The 19,658-nt window shown below is 38.8% G+C and overlaps 1 protein-coding gene across 4 annotated transcripts in view; it reads right to left on the bottom strand.

Annotated features, from left to right (window-relative positions):
- The window catches only part of CUL5 (cullin 5), a 97,855-nt gene that overhangs the window by 44,674 nt on the left and 33,523 nt on the right, over positions 1-19,658 (bottom strand). For all 4 annotated transcript variants that reach the window (XM_045038028.1, NM_001246321.1, XM_045038026.1 and 1 more), the window contains 5 exon segments: positions 14,007-14,106; positions 6,148-6,324; positions 4,190-4,331; positions 2,247-2,392; positions 2,083-2,163 (listed from right to left, as the gene is read on the bottom strand). In XM_045038028.1, coding sequence (XP_044893963.1) covers positions 2,083-2,163; positions 2,247-2,392; positions 4,190-4,331; positions 6,148-6,204 — 426 coding nt within the window. In that variant the 5' untranslated portion in view covers positions 6,205-6,324; positions 14,007-14,106.

Below are 19,658 nucleotides of genomic sequence, written 5' to 3'. Positions count from 1 at the left end.
TGGAGAGGGCATGACAGATTTCTGAAAGATTTCTGAATTGCTGGTAATTCTTGTTATGGTGATCTTACAGGTATGTTCACTTTGTGATAATTCATACTTGAGATTTCTGTGCACTTTTATGTATATACATTATTCTTGAATCAAGTATATTTTAATTTTGAAAAATAAGCAGAAAACTGAAACAAAATAAAAACAAACCACACAAAAAGACCTCCAACATCTCCAATAAAGTGCAATTTCTCTGGAAGCATGCTATATTGCACTTAGGGTCTCTGTTGAAAACAGTAACAAAAAAACTTAACTTTAAACTCTAGAATCATTCAGCTTGACGAGATCCTCACACTATGTGTTAACTGTGGAAGAGCAAATTCACATCTTCTATTTTAACTTTTTCTGTGTGTGTGTGTATGTGTTTCAAAGTAGAAAGGGAGGCTCACTTGTTCTATACAAACTGTCATGTGTATTTGAGTATCTCTGCCTTTCTCATTCTCCTTTTCTTGCTTTCTCTTATTCTTAGACCATCTATAGCTGAATTTCCTGAAGTCTCATATGCATATAATACAAATTAAGCTGTATAAACCAGAGCAGAAAAACAATGCTACCTTACAAAACTGCAACATCCCCACCCAGACGCTCCAGGCACAATGATCAACTCAAACTCCTCACGCTCACTCATTATTTCTTCTGCACCATCCAGACTTACTCTTCCCCCAGGCCAAAGCCCCAGAAACACCCGGACGGACTCAGTTCCCTTTAATATCTAGCCCCACCCACAGACACCAGGTTCCATTTCTGGGAAGCCTTTCTCTCCACTCTTCTGGGCTATGCCCCCACTGCTACAGTCCTATCTGGTGCTCCCAAACCCTAGCATGAATGATCATAAAAACCACCTACCTCCTATTCTTCTCTCTTCCCCATTCCAATGAACCTTTCATCCAGTCATGTCCTCTCTCTGAAGGACAGCGCTGAGCGAGGCACCTTGCTTAGAAACATTCATTGGCCTTCCCTGCACTTTGAATGAAGCCCAAGCCTGGCTTTCAAGGTCTACACAGAATTCCTACAAATAACCATGAAATTAGCCCACTTTCCTGACCAATACGAGAGTTATTTTAACCACTAAAAGAGGACACAGACTGTATATTATGAAAAGACAAACATAAAAACCAAAGGAAAAAAATCTAACTCAGCCTGATTTCTGAACAAAGAATGAACATGACTATCATTCAAGACCGAAGAGCCAAAGAAAAGTCAGAAGCAAATAAATAAATAAATCCATCCATAGCTGAAAATGTTTGGTTACAGGGAAACATGAATGTCGCCACCCGGAATGCAAATCTAAATCTAGTTCCTCATCCCCAAAGACTGAAAAGAACTACAGGAAACACTACTGCTATACGTGAGCAATTTCCGAGACTCTATGCAAGCTTGATTCTTACTTCCTTAGGACAGCACGTTAAGGTCATTCTCCATGTAGAAGAAAACAGCGAGGACAGATAAAAGAACATGGCTATGATCTCTGATCAGTTTCACTTTTTTTTTTTTTTGAGGAAATTACAGTATAAAAACACCAAAATAACAATATAAAGACTGATGTTCTCTGATCAAGTAGTATTTTATCTCACAAGATAAGGTTTGAAAACATCCTCTCAGAACAAGAAAAAATACCCTCCATGGTCACTATTTCAGTGATCACAGCCACTTTACAGAACATAATTATCGTGAATTATAAGGATCCACTATATCTCTAGGGAACATATTTTACTTGCAACACAAACATGGTTAACTTCGGATACACATAAAACAATACAAGGACACTGTTTAAAAATTAAGTACATTAAATGTAGTGAAGCCTGGAGCAGGGATGGCAAATAGATTGCGTCTTGCACGTCAGTTCAAAAGAACAACAAGTTCTGAATAAGGTGTCCGCTGAAGCCGGGATACCAGGGGAGAGACTGTCCTCGATTAGTAATGTTGGCCAGAGATGAGAGAAAGGAGTCAGAAGACCTGCACCACACATTTGCCATCCCCTGGCTACCGTACTTCAAAGAATCTCAAAGAATACATAATCACAAAATTACTTACTGCTTCAACAGAGTTGCATTCCCGCCTTGTTTCTAAATAACGTAGTGCTCGTTTTTCTTCTTCTTTCAATTTAGCGTCTGCCTGCCCAGAAGCAAAATAGCAATCATTTTTAAGAATATCAAGAGAACAGCTGAAATTATCACATATACTAAGTTCCGACTTACATATTTCATATAATTCTGTACACCATTTTGTTGTAAATACGAGGGTGCCTGTGTTCTATAAAATCTCTCTGTGGAGTCCAAGTATGCCTTCTCAAAATTATCCCTATAAATTTGAAGCTTATCCTCAGGATTAGAACAAAGGTTAACTGAAAAACAGAAAACAAAATTTTACTCTAATCATGTTTCAAATCAGTATTTTGAGTACAATAATTGAAATAACAAATAGTGAGGGGTCATTATGTGCAAGGGACTGTGACAACGCTCAAGAGAACATATAATACAAGACCCTTCTCCATAACAGACTTAAAATGGTAACAGCATAAAACACTAAAGTGACAAACAGTACAGATAACACGGGCTATTGTATTTCTGCATAGGAAAGGGCATGACTTCTAACTAGATGGTCAAGAAACCATTCACAGATGAGATGAGATTTGAGATGAGTCTTAAGGGAAAACTAGAATTTACACAGAAGCTAGTAAAATAAGCAAATAATCTGAAGTACAAAAACCCCAAGGCCAAGTCAAGGTATAACGACCAGGTAGAATGGGAAGTTAGGAGTGGCTGTGGAGGGGTACATGGGTGGCTGAGTCAGCTGAGCATCAGACTCTGGATTTTGGCTAAGGTCATGAACTCTGGGTTTGTGAGTTTGAGCCCCATGTTGGGCTCTACACCGAAAGCATGAAAACTGCTTGGAATTCTCTCTCTCCCTCTCTCTCTCAAAAAGAAAAAAAATACGAGTGGTTATGGAAAGTCTCGAATCTCAGGTTAAGTAACCTGAATTCAGCATGGTGTAACCACTAAATGGGTAAAATCAAATAAAATACTACTTTAAAATTAATCTCATGAACAGTACATGGGTTAAATGATAGTAATAAGGTCACTATAAGACAACTGTTTCCAAAGTCCAGAAGCAGAGTTTACACAGTATAAACTGGTGGTAGCTGATATAAGAGGAATAAATTTCAAGGACATGGCTAATGAAAGCCTAAACACTATGATATCTCAAGAAGTATGGGGATAATAGAGAAAGCCAATCAAAGATAACTGCAGGTTCATTAATACAAAAAATTCTTGGGGCGCCTGGGTGGCTCGGTCGGTTAAGCGTCCAACTTCGGCCCAGGTCACGATCTCGCGGTCCGTGAGTTCGAGCCCCATGTCGGGCTCTGTGCTGACGGCTCAGAGCCTGGAGCCTGTTTCAGATTCTATGTCTCCCTCTTTCTCTGCCCCTCCCCTGTTCATGCTGTGTCTCTCTCTGTCTCAAAAATAAATAAACGTTAAAAAAAAAATTTTTAAAAAAATACAAAAAATTCTCACTGAGGAGTACTTTGTGCCCACGTCCTACATCCAGTAAAGATACAGTGTCAACAACAAAGTTAACTGAACTAAATTATGATGACAGGGAGGCACGGGTCCTATGAATCAATGTGAGAGGGACCTAAGCTAGCCTGGGAATTAGGGAAGGCCTCCAAGAGGAAACAGAGGATGCAGATGAGCTAGAAGACAGAGGGAGGAGGAGGAGTATTCTCAGAGAAAACACTGTTTCTGACTTAAATAATAAATGAGAAGAGCACTGCCAGAAACTGAAAAGTTCAGAGAGGAGTATGTACATGAAATAAACATACTGTCTGAAAATATAAGCACAAAATTAGTTACCACCTTTAGGAGCTAAAGAATCAAATCTACATTTCTCTAATTCAGGTCACTAAAAGGATTTGCCAGCCAAGAAATGAGTGACATGGAGAAAACAAGTATTAACCACACAAATAAGGGTTTTTCTATGTGGCCATGAAGAGATTTCATGCCTTCTGTGTACTCTTAACAGCATCTGGCACTGAACATAGACGTGACTCTATGCTAGTACACATAACTCTGGCAGTACTATTCTGTAACTGTCTCAGCATTTCCAGAAAAAATTATGATCAGGAAAGTTCAGAACATACCATAGGATTCTCTTACTCCAATGACCAGCTGAGAATCAAAAGCTTCTCCTAATCTTTCAGCATGTACCAGCTTCATTGCACTATCCTGGAGTCGGTTTTTTATATTTGAAAAGATTGACTCATTCCATGTATCAAGCATGAGCTAGGATAAAAAGAAGTATGAAATCGTTGCAATTATTAATATACTAAGTACCATACAGACACACAAAACCTTTAGCTATAAATACTAAAAAAAGGAAACCACATTCTTAGGCCTATATTCACTTGAATACTTCAGGGAACTAGTGTATTTAAATTTGGTAAAAAAACACATGGTAAATGTTAAAGAACACATTTCAAAATCTAACGTAAATGGATTTGAATTCCAGCTCTATTACTTATTCACTGGCTTTCCCATCTGTAAAATAGTAAAAGTAAGAATACAAATCTTAAGTGGTTGTTGTAAAAATTAAATACAGTAATACCTGGAAAAGGTTACCTCCCCTACAGTTACAAGGCTACATTTCAGAAATACTGGTCAGTGTTTGGAATGCTCATGTGCAGGTTTGTACGAACACGCAATAAATGCAAAAAGCGCTGAATGAAAACCTGCCTGATACTAGATCTTAAAAAACACACACAAATCCACCTAAAAGATGTTCCATTTAAATGATGGAAATATTACACACATATCCATATGTATTACCATTCCAAGTAACTGGGTCAGATACAGAAAATATATTAACAACAACAGTAGCATCAATAACGACAAAAATAACAGGTATGTAACATTCACTACGTACCTAGCACTGCTCTAAGTACTTTCCACACGTAACTCATTTAATCCTCAATACCGATATATAGGTGTTATTATCTCCTTTTTAGAAATGCAGACTCAGAGGCACTGAGAGGAAAGCTAACTCCCCACATGCATACAGCTCATTAATGGCAACACTGGGATTTGAATCCAACAACTATGGTCTCAGAATCTACGGTCTTAATCATTAAGTGATGCTGATTCCTGTAATCAGTAGGGGATGGCAAAAATTAAAAGAATAACGGAAAAACAAGAGAGGACAAGATTATGGAACTGAAAATTAAAAAGCACGTAGAAGTATTTTTCTTTTTTTGGGGGGAGGGGGATAATTTCTCACATTGCAGTTATTTCTACCACCCGAGAACCACTGGGTGTCTAAATTTACAGCATCCCTGTCGACATCAGCACAAATTTTAGAGCTTGGAAGGGGCAGGAATGCCGAGGCAACTATCTGAGGGCCTGAGTTTGCATTCAGCAAGTAGCAAGTCGTTTAAAGTCCAAGAGGCATTTCGTACTTTTCTTTCACTTTTCAAATCTGTTTCTGTTTGATTCTCAGAAGCAAGAATACTTATGAGAAATGAGGACAGGGAGCTTAAGTCATTAAGGATTGAAGAGTTGAAAAGAACACCTGAGATTCCACTTTCAGAGCTGAGTTCTTTCAATTAAATCACAAGGAGTTCTGGACACAGAAGTTTTAACTAGAAACTATGCAAAATATGAAAATAAACAGTACATGAGTTCACAATAACTAGAATCAAGTAAAAAGAAAAACATAATAGCAGCTTAGTCACAATGAAACACCAAGATACGAGAAGGTAATCTAATGAGAGATTTTTGAAAGAGGAAAAAAGTAATCTATAGGAAGGTAAAAGTACAAAGAGAGAAGAAGGAAACAGAATACAGAAGATAAAACCAGGAAAAGGCAGTGATGTCTGAAGGCACAGACCCACAACTGAACACCACGTGGGATAACGAAACAGAAGTGCAGCTCAACGCGGTTGGAAGAAAGACAGTATTATTCAGTAAAACCCAGCAAGAACTTAAAAGGAATTTATACGTGAAGTAGGAAAGCCCACTTAAAGTCTAAATTACTTCCTAAAGTTGTAAAATAACCCTCTTTCTGAAGACTAGTAAGGGGGACAAAAAGCAAAAATAAACTTACTTTTCGAACAATACTGTCTTCTACGGTTGATTTTTTATTGCTGCCCTGTTTACCCATTAAAGTAATCTCCAGTTGACAAAAAGGCTTCGGTAAAATATCACACTGTGTAAAGAATTTTCGCCATTCAACAATGTATGCTTTTAGCAAAGCTGTATCATCTTGATGGCTCAGTACTCGCTGGAAAAAAAAAGAATTATATGAATTTGAAATAAATACAGGTAGGTGCTTGAAAGAATAACAGAACATAGCCATGCTATAGAGTATTTTATTTACTGTACAAACTATATTATACTCAAGAAATTAAAACATGTATATATCCAAGAAAAAAACACATTCACAAAGACTTACTACGGCAATCATTTTGATATATACATAAAATCATGATGTATACATGAAACTGATCAAATGTTATATGTCAACTATATTTCATTAAAAAAAAAATCCCAAACCCTCTATCCTTAAGCTATCACCTTTTTATCCTCCCCACTACCATTCCCATCCATCCCTTTCCTGGCCCTAAGCAACCATTCATTTGCTTTTGGTGTCTATATATTTGCCTGTTCCAGACTTCCACATGAATGGAAACCTACAATATGTAGACATTTATGACTGACTTCTTTCATATAACAGTTCTGAGGTTCACCCAAGTCCTAGGACCTATCATTACTTTATTCCTTTTATGGCTGAATTCTATCCCATTTTATAGATATACCACATTTTATCTATCGGTCCATTGATGGACATCAGGGTTGTCTCCACCTATTGGCTATCATGAATAATGCTGCTATAAATATCCATATCCCCAAAAAGTTCATAAAAAACCTGTGTACACTCACCAAGAAAGAGAGGACTGAAATAAACAACATCAGAAATGAAACAGGAGACATTACAACTGATAACACAGAAGTACAAAGGAGTGGGGCTCCTGGCTGGCTCAGTCAGTAGAGCACGTGACTCTTGATCTCAGGGTTGTGAGTTTAAGCCCCACACTATAGCCTACTTAAAAAAAAATTACAAAGGACCATAAGAGACACTGTGAACAATTATACGCCAACATATTCAACAACAGAGAAGAAATGGATAAATTCCGTAAGACATAAAATCTACGAAGACAAAAGAAATAGAAAATCTGAACAGACCCAATCACTAGCAAGTAGACTGAATCATTAATGAAAAATCTCCAACAAACTAAAGTCTGGGACCAAATGGCAACAATGGTGAATTCTACTAAACACTGAATGAGAATATCAATCCTTTTCAAACTCTTCCAAAAAACAGAAGAGGAATAAACACTTCCAAACTCAGTTAATGAGCTTGGTATTACCCTGATACCAAAAACCGGTAAGGATGGCCCAAAAGAAGAAAATTATAGGCCAATATCCCTTAAGAACATGGGTGCAAAACTGCTCAGCAAAATATTAGAAAACCAAATTCAACAATACATTGAAAGGACCATACACCATGATCAAGCGGGATTTATTCCACGGATGCAATGTTGGTTAGTTCAGCACTCACAAATCGATCAATGGGAAACACCACATTAACAAAACGAAGTATAAATCTCATATAACTGGAGTGCCTGGGTTGTGAGGTTGGTTAAGCGTCCAACTCTTGATTTTGGCTCAGATCATGATCTCACAGTTCAGTTAGTGGAATCAAGCCCTGCATTGGGCTCTGCACTCCAGGCTCTCTCCCTCTCTGCCCCGTCCTCGCTCACATTCACAAGTGTGCATTCTCTCTTGGTCTCTCAAAATAAACATGAGAGAGAGAGAGAGAGAGAGAGAGCGTGCGCGCGCGCACGGGGGAGGGACAGAGAGAGAGAGGGAGCCACAGATGCTGAAACTGGCTCCAGGCTCCACACTGTCATCACAGGCCCCACGTGGGGCTTGAGCCCACAAACCATGAGATCATGACCTGAGCCGAAGTTGGATGTTTAACTGACTGAGCCACCCAGCCTCCCCAATAAATAAACATTTTTAACAAATCATATGATCATCTCAAATAGATGCAGAAAAAGCATTTGACAAAATCCAATATCCATTTATGATAAAAACTTAACAAAGCAGGTATTGAGGGAATTTACCTCGGTATAATAAAGGCAATATATGACAAACACATAACTAAAATCATACTCAGCAGTGAAAAGCTAAAAGCTTTTCCTCTAAGATCAAGAACGGGACAAGAATGCTAACTGTTGTCACTTTGATGTAACATATACTGGAAGTCTTAGAACACCCATACAAGCCAGACGACAAGAAAAAGAAATAAAAGGCATCCAAGTAAAAAGAAGTAAAACTGTCACTATTTGTAGGTAATATAATACATTAAAAATCATGAAGACTCCATTAAAAAACTGTCAAAACCAGTTAAGTTTAGTTTTAGTAACACAAGATACAAAATCAATATACAAAAATGTTGCGTTTCTATATACTTAAACTATCAGAAAGAGAAATTAAAAAAAAAAAAAGAACAATACCATTTACAATTGCATCAAAAAGAATACCTGAAAATAAATTTAACCAAGGAGGTGAAAGAACTGTACACCCCAAATGGTAAGACATTGATGAAACAAACTGAAGACACAAATAAATGGGAAGACATCCAGTCCTCATGGAATAGAAAAATAATAGCATTAAAATGTTCATACTACCAAAAACAATATACAGAATCAATGCAATCCCAATCAAAAGTCCAGTGGTATTTTTCACAGAAAAAGAACAAACAATCTTACAATTTGTAGGGAACCACAAAAGACCCAGAATAGTCAAAGCAATCTAGAGAAAGAAGAACAAAGCCCGAGGCATCATCTCCCTGACTTCAAACTATATGATAAAGCTCTACAGTAATCAAAATCATGCGGTATTAGCACAGAAACAGACACGCAGATCAACGCACAGAAAAGAGAGCCCAGAAATAAGCCCACACTTATGCGGTCAATTAATTTACAACAAAGGAGTCAAGAATATACAATGGGGAAAGGACAGAAATATACATGAGGAAAGGACAACCAAGTACCAACAAATGGTGCTGAGAAAACTGGATAGCCACACACAAATGAAGGAAACTGCACCACTCTCTTGCACCACACACAAAAATGAGCTCAAAATGGATTCAAGACTCAAACGTAAGACCACAAGCCAGAAAGCTCCTAGAAGAAGCACGGGTGATAAGCTCCTTAACACGGCTCTTGGCGATGACTGTTTTGAATAGGACACCAAAAGCAACAAAAGCAAAAATAAACACGCAGGACTACGCCAAACTAAAAAACTGCTGCACGGCAAAGGAAGCCATGAACACAATGAAAAGACAACCTACCAATGGGAGAAAGTCATTGCACGTCACCTATCTGACGAGGAGCTAGTATCCAAAACGCACAAAGAACTCCTACGACGCAACAGCAAATAGTAAACAATTAGAGTGAAAAATGGGCAGACCTTCCCATGCGTCCAATGACGACATAAGATGGCCAACAGGTCATTCAAAAGATGCTCATCGTCACGAAAATGTAAATCGGAACCACAATGGGCTATCACCTCACACCTGTCAGGATGGCCAGTATCAAGAAGACAAGAAATAACAAGTGCTGGCGAGGCTGTGGTGAAAAGGGAGCCCGTGTGCACTGTGGGTGGGAAGTAAACTGTGCAGCCACAATGGAAAACGCTATGGAGGTTGCTCGAAAAATTAAGAACAGAACTACCATATGATCCAGCAATTCCACTTCTGGGTGTTTACCCAAAGAAAATGAAAATACAAACTTGAGAAGATATATGCACTCCAATGAATACTACAGCATCATTTACAACAGCCAAGATATGGAAACAACCGAAGTATATCAAAGACAAAAAAATGTTAAGGGCACCTGGGTGGCTCAGTCAGTTAAGCACCCAACTCTTGATTTCAGTTCAGGTCATGATCTCACGGCTCATGAGAATGAGCCTCACATTGGGCTCCACACTGACAGGGCAGAGCCCCCTTGAGATTCCCTCTCTGCCTCTTCCCTGCTTGAGCTCTCTCAAAATAAATAAACATTTTAAACCAAGAAAAAGAAAATGTGGTATATATACACATTGGACTATTTCCCAGCCATTAAAAACAAAACAAAACAAAAAGAAGTCTTGCCATTGGCAAGAACATAGACCTTCAAGGCAACAACAGTTAACAATACTGTATTTGATATTAGAAAGTTGGTAAGAGGAGCTCTTAAAAGTTCTCATCACAAGAAAAAAAAATTCTGTAACTATGTGTGGTTATGGATGTTAACTAACTTATTGTAATCAATTCGCAAAACATACAAACATCAAATCATTACACTGTACACCTAAAGCTAATGTCAATTATACCTTAATTTAAAAAATCCAACTTACACAAAAATGTTCACAGAAGCATTATTCAAAACAGACAAAAAGTAGTAACAACCCAAGTGTCCACCAATGATGAACAGATGAAAAAAACTGGTGTATAGTCATACAGTGGAATATTATTCAGCCATAAAAAGAAATGCAACAAAGGTAATTATTACAATGTAGTTTAATCTTGAAAACATTATCGTCAATCAAAGCCAGTCATAAAAGGCTTCATATTGCATGAGTCCATTTGTAGGAAATGCACAAAACAAACAAAGGCACAGAAGGAGAAAGTAGATTAGGGGCGCCTGGGTGGCTCAGTCAGTTAAGCATCCGATTCTTGGTTTCGGCTCAGGTCATGATCTCACAGTTGTGAGATCGAGCCCCACAACAGGCTCAGTGCTGCCTGCTTGGGATTCTCTTTCCCCATCTCTGTCCCTGCTCCGGTCATGCTCACATCTCTCTCTCTTTCTCAAAATAAATAAGTCACCTTAAAAAAAAAAGTAGATTAGTGGTTGCTAGAGTTTGTGGAGGGTGGGTAATGAGGGGGCAGGTTAACTGATCAGGGGTACAGTTTTTTTTAGGGTGACGAGAATGTTCTAGAATTTGTGGATGATGGTTGCACAACTTTATGAATATATAAAATATGCTTTAAGAGGGTGAATTTTCTGGGGTGTAAATTACATCACAATTTTTTTTTAAAGGGTGGGGTCTATTTCTCCACCACTGGTTTGGGTTGATCCTGTGACAGGCTTTGACCAAGAGAATGCAGATGCGACACCGTGAGACTTCCAAACTGACCTGAGGAGCTCTTGCAGATTTCAGTATCACCTCTGAGGCTGGTTTCCTCAACAATGGAAAACCACCTGAGAGAGAAAGGCCCAGATGGAAGCTAGCACCGAACACCAAGTTTGTGAGAGAGGCTCTCCTGGATCATCCAGTCCTTGCAGAGCCAACAGCCACCTGCTGGCACATGAAGACACCAAGGCCTGGGGCCCCTGGCTGGCTCAGTAGGTAGAGTATGAAACTCTTGACCTCAGGTCTGTGAGTTCAAGCCCCACATCGGGCGTGAAACCCACTTTAAGAGAAAAAAGAAGCAGGGGGAGGGTAGCTAAACTTAGGCCAAATCAGGTGACCCTATCCCCAATTGCTAAATTATACAATTAAGAGCAAAAAACTACTTACATCAATATAACAAAATAACAAAAAAATTAAATACCCAAATAACTTCCCAAGCCTTGTACATTTATTTTTCACTTTCCATTTTGTCATTTTATATAATGCTATAAACATTTTATTGCAGATAGAAACAATCTCTCCTGTTTAAGAGATCTGGTCTTCCCTAACAAGATTAAGTTCAGTCTAACTACTGACTAGTAAAATAACTCAAAAAGCTAAATTCTCTTAAAGGTTTAGAAGTCATACATCTATGCCTAGCATTACTACTCCTACAATTTAAATGCTCAGAATCAGTGACACTAATCATCATCCTCAGGGTTTTTCTGAGGTCTACATTCCAGATTTCACTGGATCATATTACAGTGAAACACTTAACTTACTTTGTTTTCCAGCGTAAAGTGTATTTTTTTAACATTTATTAACAATACGTAAGGTGATTGTTTATGAGCCCATTTCCAGAAAATGAAGGATAAAGGCCTATAAATTTGAAATAAATATAATTTATATTCACCAAAAGTCATAAACAGATAAGGTGATATGCTTCCAAGGCAAGGAGAAACTATATTTCTAAATGAGTTCTAGAAAAGTATACTTTTCATTAAATTTTGATACCAAAACATTTATTTTTCTAAGCAAAGCATAAAAATATTACTTATGTTCATTAAAAGATAATTTCCTATAAAATTATAGTTTTTAAAAAATCATTTATCAAAATGACAGAATTAATGATGTTATCAATAAAACATTTCATTTTGTAAGTAACACGCCATGTGACAGGATTCTTTTTTCATCATGGTAGTGGCTATTAGTAGAATTAAATATATAACAATCATACACGTAACTTCAGTATCTTATATAGAAAAAGACCATTTTTTAGGTTAGGATAAAAATGTTAGGCTGCTATCAGTATTTAACAAAATTTCTAGCAGACAACTTTGGCTAATGTTGTATAAGAAACTGACATAAAAATTCACCTAAAGAATAAAAAAATTCTAGCTCTGTAGTTTTCAAAACTTCATTTTATAGAAAGGAAAATAATCTCAGGTCTTCAGGCCCTTCCTTCTTCAAAGTGTTAAGAGTATGGGGCACCTGGGTGGCTCAGTCAATTAAGCATCCGACTTCAGCTCAGGTCATGATCTCACAGTTAGTGAGTTCAAGCCCTGTGTCGGGCTCTGTGCTGACAACTGGGAACCTGGAGTCTACTTTGGATTCTGTGTCTCCCCCTCTCGCTGTTCCTCCCCCGTTCACACTGTCTTTCTCTTTCTCTCTCTCTCTCTCTCTCTCTCTCTCTCTCTCTCTCTCTCTCTCTCTCTCTCTCTCCCTCCCTCCCTCCCTCCCTCTCAAAAACAAATATTAAAAAGAATATTTTTTAATAAAACTGAAGCAGGCTCCAGGCTCCAAGCTGTCAGCACAGAGCCTGACACAGGGCTCAGACAATGAACTTTAAGACCATGACCTGGGCCAAAGTCAGATGCTTAACCAACTGAGCCACCCGGGCGCCCCAACCTAAAGAGCTTTGAATGACCTTTTTTTCATTTCAATATTATAAAACATTTCTATATATTATAAACAAGAGTGAATTTCAGCTCAGCAGCAGCAATGTAAAGGACAATGCAAGGATTTTACAGTTGAAGAAATATCTGGAATTGAAGAAAACTACTATCAGCTTGAGAAGAGATACAGGCTGTGAGAAAAAAACTGATTCATGTGTACTGACACTTGACAAAAAAACAGTGGGGGTGGGGACTTCTAAAGAACATATAAAAAATTGAACTCTTTACATCTTTTTTTTTGACAGAGAGCGAGCATGTGCATGTGCAAGCGGGAGAGGGGCAGAGGGAGAAAGAGAGAGAGAGAGAAAGAGAGAGAGAGAGAGAGAGAGAGAGAGAGAGAGAAAGAGAGAGAGAAACTTTAAGCAGGCTCCATGCTCAGCACAGAACCCGACCTAAGAGTTGGACGATTAACTGACTGAGCCACCCAGGAGCCTCTTTACAGCATCTTTCAATGGAGGATGATATACTCTCTTAACAGAAAAGGCGCTAAGGGGCGAAAAAACAACCAAATCCAAATCATCTCATTAAAAATTTTAATCAAAATGGGGCACCTGGCTGGCTCAGTTGGTACAACATGCGGCTCTTGATCTTGGGGTTATGAGTTCGAGCCCCACGTTGGGGGTAGAGACTGCTTAAATAAATAAACTTAAAAAAAAATAATTAACAGATGTCCAAAGTCAATGTGATATTTTAAAATTACTTCTGGAAGCCCTACATTCAAAATCAGAAAACAGGAAATTCTCTGAGAAAAGTCTTAAACTTAATACAAAGATGCAGCACTTACTGCCTGTGCTTGCTTGATAAACTCAAGAATATCTTCTTTTAAAGCCTGATGAATTTTTGCTGGACCTTTATCATCCCAGAGACAGACTGCATGCACATCCCTGTAAAAATAAAAGTAAACGAACATGAATACCAGAACAAGAACAAAGACAAAACTCACGTCAAGTTCTGCATGAATAGTTTCCATGGATCAAGCTACACCAAGATGAGGGTGGCTGAATCCATCCATAAGAACCAAGAATTTTTTGTAAGCTGTTGTCACACATACACTTGTTTCTTTTTTTATTTTACTTTCTCTGTCTGTTTTCCTCCTTAATCTCTATTTACTGGATTTTTTTTTTTTTAAGTAGGCTTCACGCCGAGCACAGGGCTTAAACTCTTGAACTCATGACCCTGAGAACAAGACCTGACCTGAGGTCAAGAGTAGGACATTCAACTGACTGAGCCACATAGGCATCCCCTCACTGGATATTTTGAATTACAAAAGCAAGCTCCCGTCTTCTAATCCCACATCCCAAGGTTCACTACTATTAATTTCTTTCTCATGTAGCGACAAGTGTAAATTCTAATTCTTTACCAGAATATATGCAAACTATTCTTTAAAAAAAATTAGTCATTTAAATACTAGCAAATCTCTTAGCTTCCCCCATACAGTCACTGTATTTACACACTAATTACCACTGTATCTCTGTTATTTAAAAAAACAAAACGAAAGCTCTCATAAGTTGGTATATTAAAACTCTGAATTTATAAAGCTGATATTATAGAAATATATTTAATGTTAATACAATATGTTCAATAAGTTAATTTCTTAATTGCCAAGCTGTAGAGTAGGGAAACTTATAACAAAAGGACAGAATCTTATATCGAGGATTCTTTTATCAAAAAATGTTCCCCAGTGATTCATTTAGTACCTAATGGAGCCCCTGTTATAAAAAATGTCAGAGAAATCAAAGTAAGACATCTCCAGAATTGTAATATTGTAACAATGCCCAAATATTGCTTTATATACAGAATCTTAGGAACATCAATATAACTCAAAGTTCTGTCTGCATATTCATTTGAACTTGTCACCTGTTATTTTTAGCTTTTACCTTAATAGTGGTATGTAGCTCACTGCCCAGGATGCAGCAAACATATAAATCTTTGCTAAATAACAACAAAATAGGAAAATCTGATTGCTTACTATGTGCCAGTTACTTTTCTAGGCTGTTTTTACTCATTTAAATCTTCACAGCAACTCTCAAAGAAATACTCTTTTTATCACCATTTCACAGGTGGAGAAACTGTGGCAAAGAAAGGTTAAGTAGCATTCCCAAAATTACACAGCTAGTATATAGTGGAAACAGGCAGCTGGGCTCCAGAACACACACTAAACCATTCCCCAAATTCACTCTTGCACCTCTCCAAACCAACCATTCAGCCAACAGCAGCCAAAGTGATCTCCATAAAACAAATCACATCATATGAGCTGTACCCTTAAAATCCTCCAATGGTTTCCTACTACTGTTTGAATAAACTATAAAATGATTAACTGATCCCTCTACAATCTCACCTCATGACTAAAATCAACCGGCTAAAATCAACTGATACAAAAATAGGTTGATTCTGGGGCACCCAGGTGGCTCAGTCAGTGAAGCGTCCACTCTTGGTTTCAGCTCAGGTCAAGATCTCACAGATCGTGATACAGACCCCCGTATCGGGCTCTGCTCTGACAGCTTGGGGCCTGCTTGGGATTCTCTCTCTCTCCCTACCTCTCTGCCCCCTGCCCCTCCCTGAGCTCGCATGCGCACACCTGCACTTTCTCTCTAAATAAATAAATAAGCTTGGGGCGCCTGGGTGGCGCAGTCGGTTAAGCGTCCGACTTCAGCCAGGTCACGATCTCGCGGTCCGTGAGTTCGAGCCCCGCGTCAGGCTCTGGGCTGATGGCTCAGAGTCTGGAGCCTGTTTCCCATTCTGTGTCTCCTTCTCTCTCTGCCCCTCCCCCGTTCATGCTCTGTCTCTCTCTGTCCCAAAAATAAATAAATGTTGAAAAAAAAATTTAAATAATAAATAAGCTTAAAAAAAAAAAAAAGGTTGATTCTAATTCAGTATGCGTGCAACTACTGCGCATATAAACCCAAGATAGTTCAGGAACCCAGGAGAGGGGGAGAGTAGAAGTGAGAGGCAGAGGGGTAGTAAGGAAAAGGGAAGGCTCCCAGGAAGAGTTGGTTTCCTGAGCTTAATCTCCAAGAACAAGTAGGAGTTTGCCAGGCAAAGGTACAAGGGGGTGCGAGAAGGACATGGTACGCACAAGTACCAGTAGGAGTACAGAATTACTGTGGTGCTTGCAGTGAATTTAACCAAATCACTGTGGTTCTCACGTCAAGCAGAGAGTGGTAAGCAAGAAATTGGGCAAATGAAGCCTTTTGCAGCCACATACTACATTCAATCATGGTCCTACTGTATCCATCACCTAAACGTCTCTCCAATTTGGACATGTGTATCTATTACCACCACCAAAGTCAAAACCACCATCATCTCTTCCTTTATTTACTGTAACAAAACTCACATGCATGGACTGCTTACCATGTGCCAGGCACTGTACACATACTGACTCGTGTTAGTTTAGGTCTTCCCAGAAGCAGAGGGGATTAGACATGCAAGAGATTTATGGAAGGAACTATATGCAAGGGAAAATGCGAAGTGTGCTACAGGAAGCTGGGCGAGTGATAAGCCCACAATGCCAGTCTGATCCCTGTAGGGAAGGGTGGAAAGGAAGGTTGGGTAGGAAGAGCCTTAGACTGTCTTGCAGTTCTAAGAAAGTTTGGGAGTTCTGAGGCAGAAGTCACACATCAGAGGAGTCTGTGCCACCCTGATGTAGGACTACCCTAGTATCCCTGTACTCAAAGTAGTGCTAGGTACGTTTTAGAACAGCTAAAATGTGGCGTGAGTCTCATAAGGCAAGAGGGAATGGTGTGGTTAAGAATGCAGGGTTGGGTCACTCCCAAGTAATCTTACCCAAGAAAGAGCTAAACTTGTGACTGATTTAGCACATCTTCCCCAGCTCCCTTTTCTCAACCTCCAGGTATTCCTAACTTTTGTCACATCAGCCCTCTTTTCTCAACCTCTGGGTGCTCCTAAGTATGTCAACAATATGCTCATTCTTATTCAAACACAACACTACTCTTCATCACCCAGAAGACCCTGTCAACTCTCCAGGTCAATTTTAACGCACAGTTTGAAAAACATGTAATGTACCTGAGGAATGGATTATGATAATACCCTTAAAGCTCTCTATGTTCCTCACCCAGATCCTACTCTCTTCTATCCTCCCCAGAAGTAACCAAGCCTGAATTTACTATTTTTTAAGTTTTATGACAGACTATGAGTATTCCTGACCTTCACGGAAATTGTATCAATAATCTTTTGGAATCATTTTGTACTCAACATTGCTTCTGCTATTTACCCGTACAGACAATATGCAGTTTTAGTTCGTGCAGTTTATCTGTTGTATCAAATGGCACATCAGTATAAAAGGGAAGGAGTGGGGCGCCTGGGTGGCGCAGTCGGTTAAGCGTCCGACTTTAGCCAGGTCACGATCTCGCGGCCCGTGAGTTCGAGCCCCGCATCAGGCTCTGGGCTGATGGCTCGGAGCCTGGAGCCTGTTTCCGATTCTGTGTCTCCCTCTCTCTCTGCCCCTCCCCCGTTCATGCTCTGTCTCTCTCTGTCCCAAAAATAAATTAAAAACGTTGGAAAAAAAAATTAAAAAAAAAAAATTAAAAAAAAATAAAAGGGAAGGAGTAATGGCCAGCAATAAATGTATGAAATTAAATCCGAATGGTTAAGAATACATTCTCTTGGAACATAAAACCAAAGTGCTCTTAAAAATGTTTGGGAGCTCAAAAACCACAAAATACCTAGGAACAAATCTAACCAAAGAGGTGAAAAATTTATACACTGAAAACTATAGAAAGCTTATGAAAGAAATTGAAGAAGACACCAAAAAATGGAAAAAGATTCCATGCTCCTGGACAGGAAGAACAAATATTGTTAAAATGTCGATACTACCCAAAGCAATCTACAAATTCAATGCAATCCCTATCAAAAAAACACCAGTATTCTTCACAGAACTAGAACAATCTTAAAATTTGTATGGAACCAGAAAAGACCCCGAATAGCCAAAGTAATCTTGAAAAAGAAAACCAAAGCAGGAGGCATCACAATCCCGGACTTCAAGCTATACTACAAAGCTGTAATCATCAAGACAGTATGGTACTGGCACAGGAACACTCATATCAATGGAACAGAATAGAGAACCCACAAATGGACCCACAACCATATGGCCAACTAATCTTTGACAAAGCAGGAAAGAATATCCAATGGAATAAAGACAGTCTCTTCAGCAAGTGGTGCTGGGAACACTGGACAGCAACATGCACAAGAATGAACCTGGACCACTTTCTTACAACATACACAAAAATAAACTCAAAATGGATGAAAGACCTCAATGTAAGACAGGATGTCATCAAAATCCTCGAGGAGAAAGCAGGCAAAAACCTCTCTTATCTTGGCTGCAGCACCTTGTTACTCAACACATTTCCGGAGGCAAGGGAAACAAAAGCAAAAATGAACTACTGGGACCTCATGAAAATAAAAAGCTTCTGCACAGCGAAGGAAACAATCAGCAAAACTAAAAGGCAACCAACAGAATGGGAGAAGATATTTGCAAACGACGTACCAAATAAAGGGTTAGTATCCAAAATCTATAAAGAACTTATCAAACTCAAAACCCAAAAACCAAATAATCCAGTGAAGAAATGGGCAAAAGACGTGAATAGACACTTCTCCAAGGAAGACATATAGATGGCCAACCGACACATGAAAACATGCTCCACATCACTCATCATCAGGGAAATACAAATCAAAACCACAATGAGATACCACCTTACACCTGTCAGAATGGCTAACATCAACAACTCAGGCAACAACAGATGTTGGCGAGGATGCGGAGAAAGAGGACCTCTTTTGCAATGTTGATGGGAATGCAAGCTGGTATAGCCACTCTGGAAAACAGTATGGAGGTTCCTCAAAAAACTAAAAATAGAACTACCCTACAACCCAGCAATTGCACTACTAGGCATTTATCCAAGGGATACGGGTGTGCTGTTTCGAAGGGACACATGCACCCCTATGTTTATAGCAGCACTATCGACAATAGCCAAAGTATGGAAAGAGCCCAAATGTCCATCGATGGATGAATAAAGAAAATGTGGTATATATGCACAATGGAGTAGTACTTGGCAATCAAAAAGAAGGACATCTTCCCATTTGCAACTACGTGGATGGAACTGGAGGGTATTATGCTAAGTAAAATTAGTCAAAGACAAATATCCTAGGACTTCACTCATATGAGGACTTTAAGAGAAAACAGATGAACATAAAGGAAGGGAAACAAAAATAATATAAAAACAGGGAGGGGGACAAAACATAAGACTCATAAATATGGAGAACAAACAGAGGGTTACTGCCAGGGGTATGGACTAAATGGGTAAGGGGCATTAAGGAATCTCCTCCTGAAATCATTGTTGCACTATATGCTAACTAATTTGGATGTAAATTAAAAAAAAATTAAATTAAAAAAAATGTTTGGGTGCCTGAGTGGCTCAAACCA

This window comes from Felis catus, chromosome D1 (genome assembly GCF_018350175.1).
Source record: "Felis catus isolate Fca126 chromosome D1, F.catus_Fca126_mat1.0, whole genome shotgun sequence".
Lineage (NCBI taxonomy): Eukaryota > Metazoa > Chordata > Mammalia > Carnivora > Felidae > Felis > Felis catus.
This window is presented reverse-complemented; position numbering and strand designations above follow the sequence as displayed.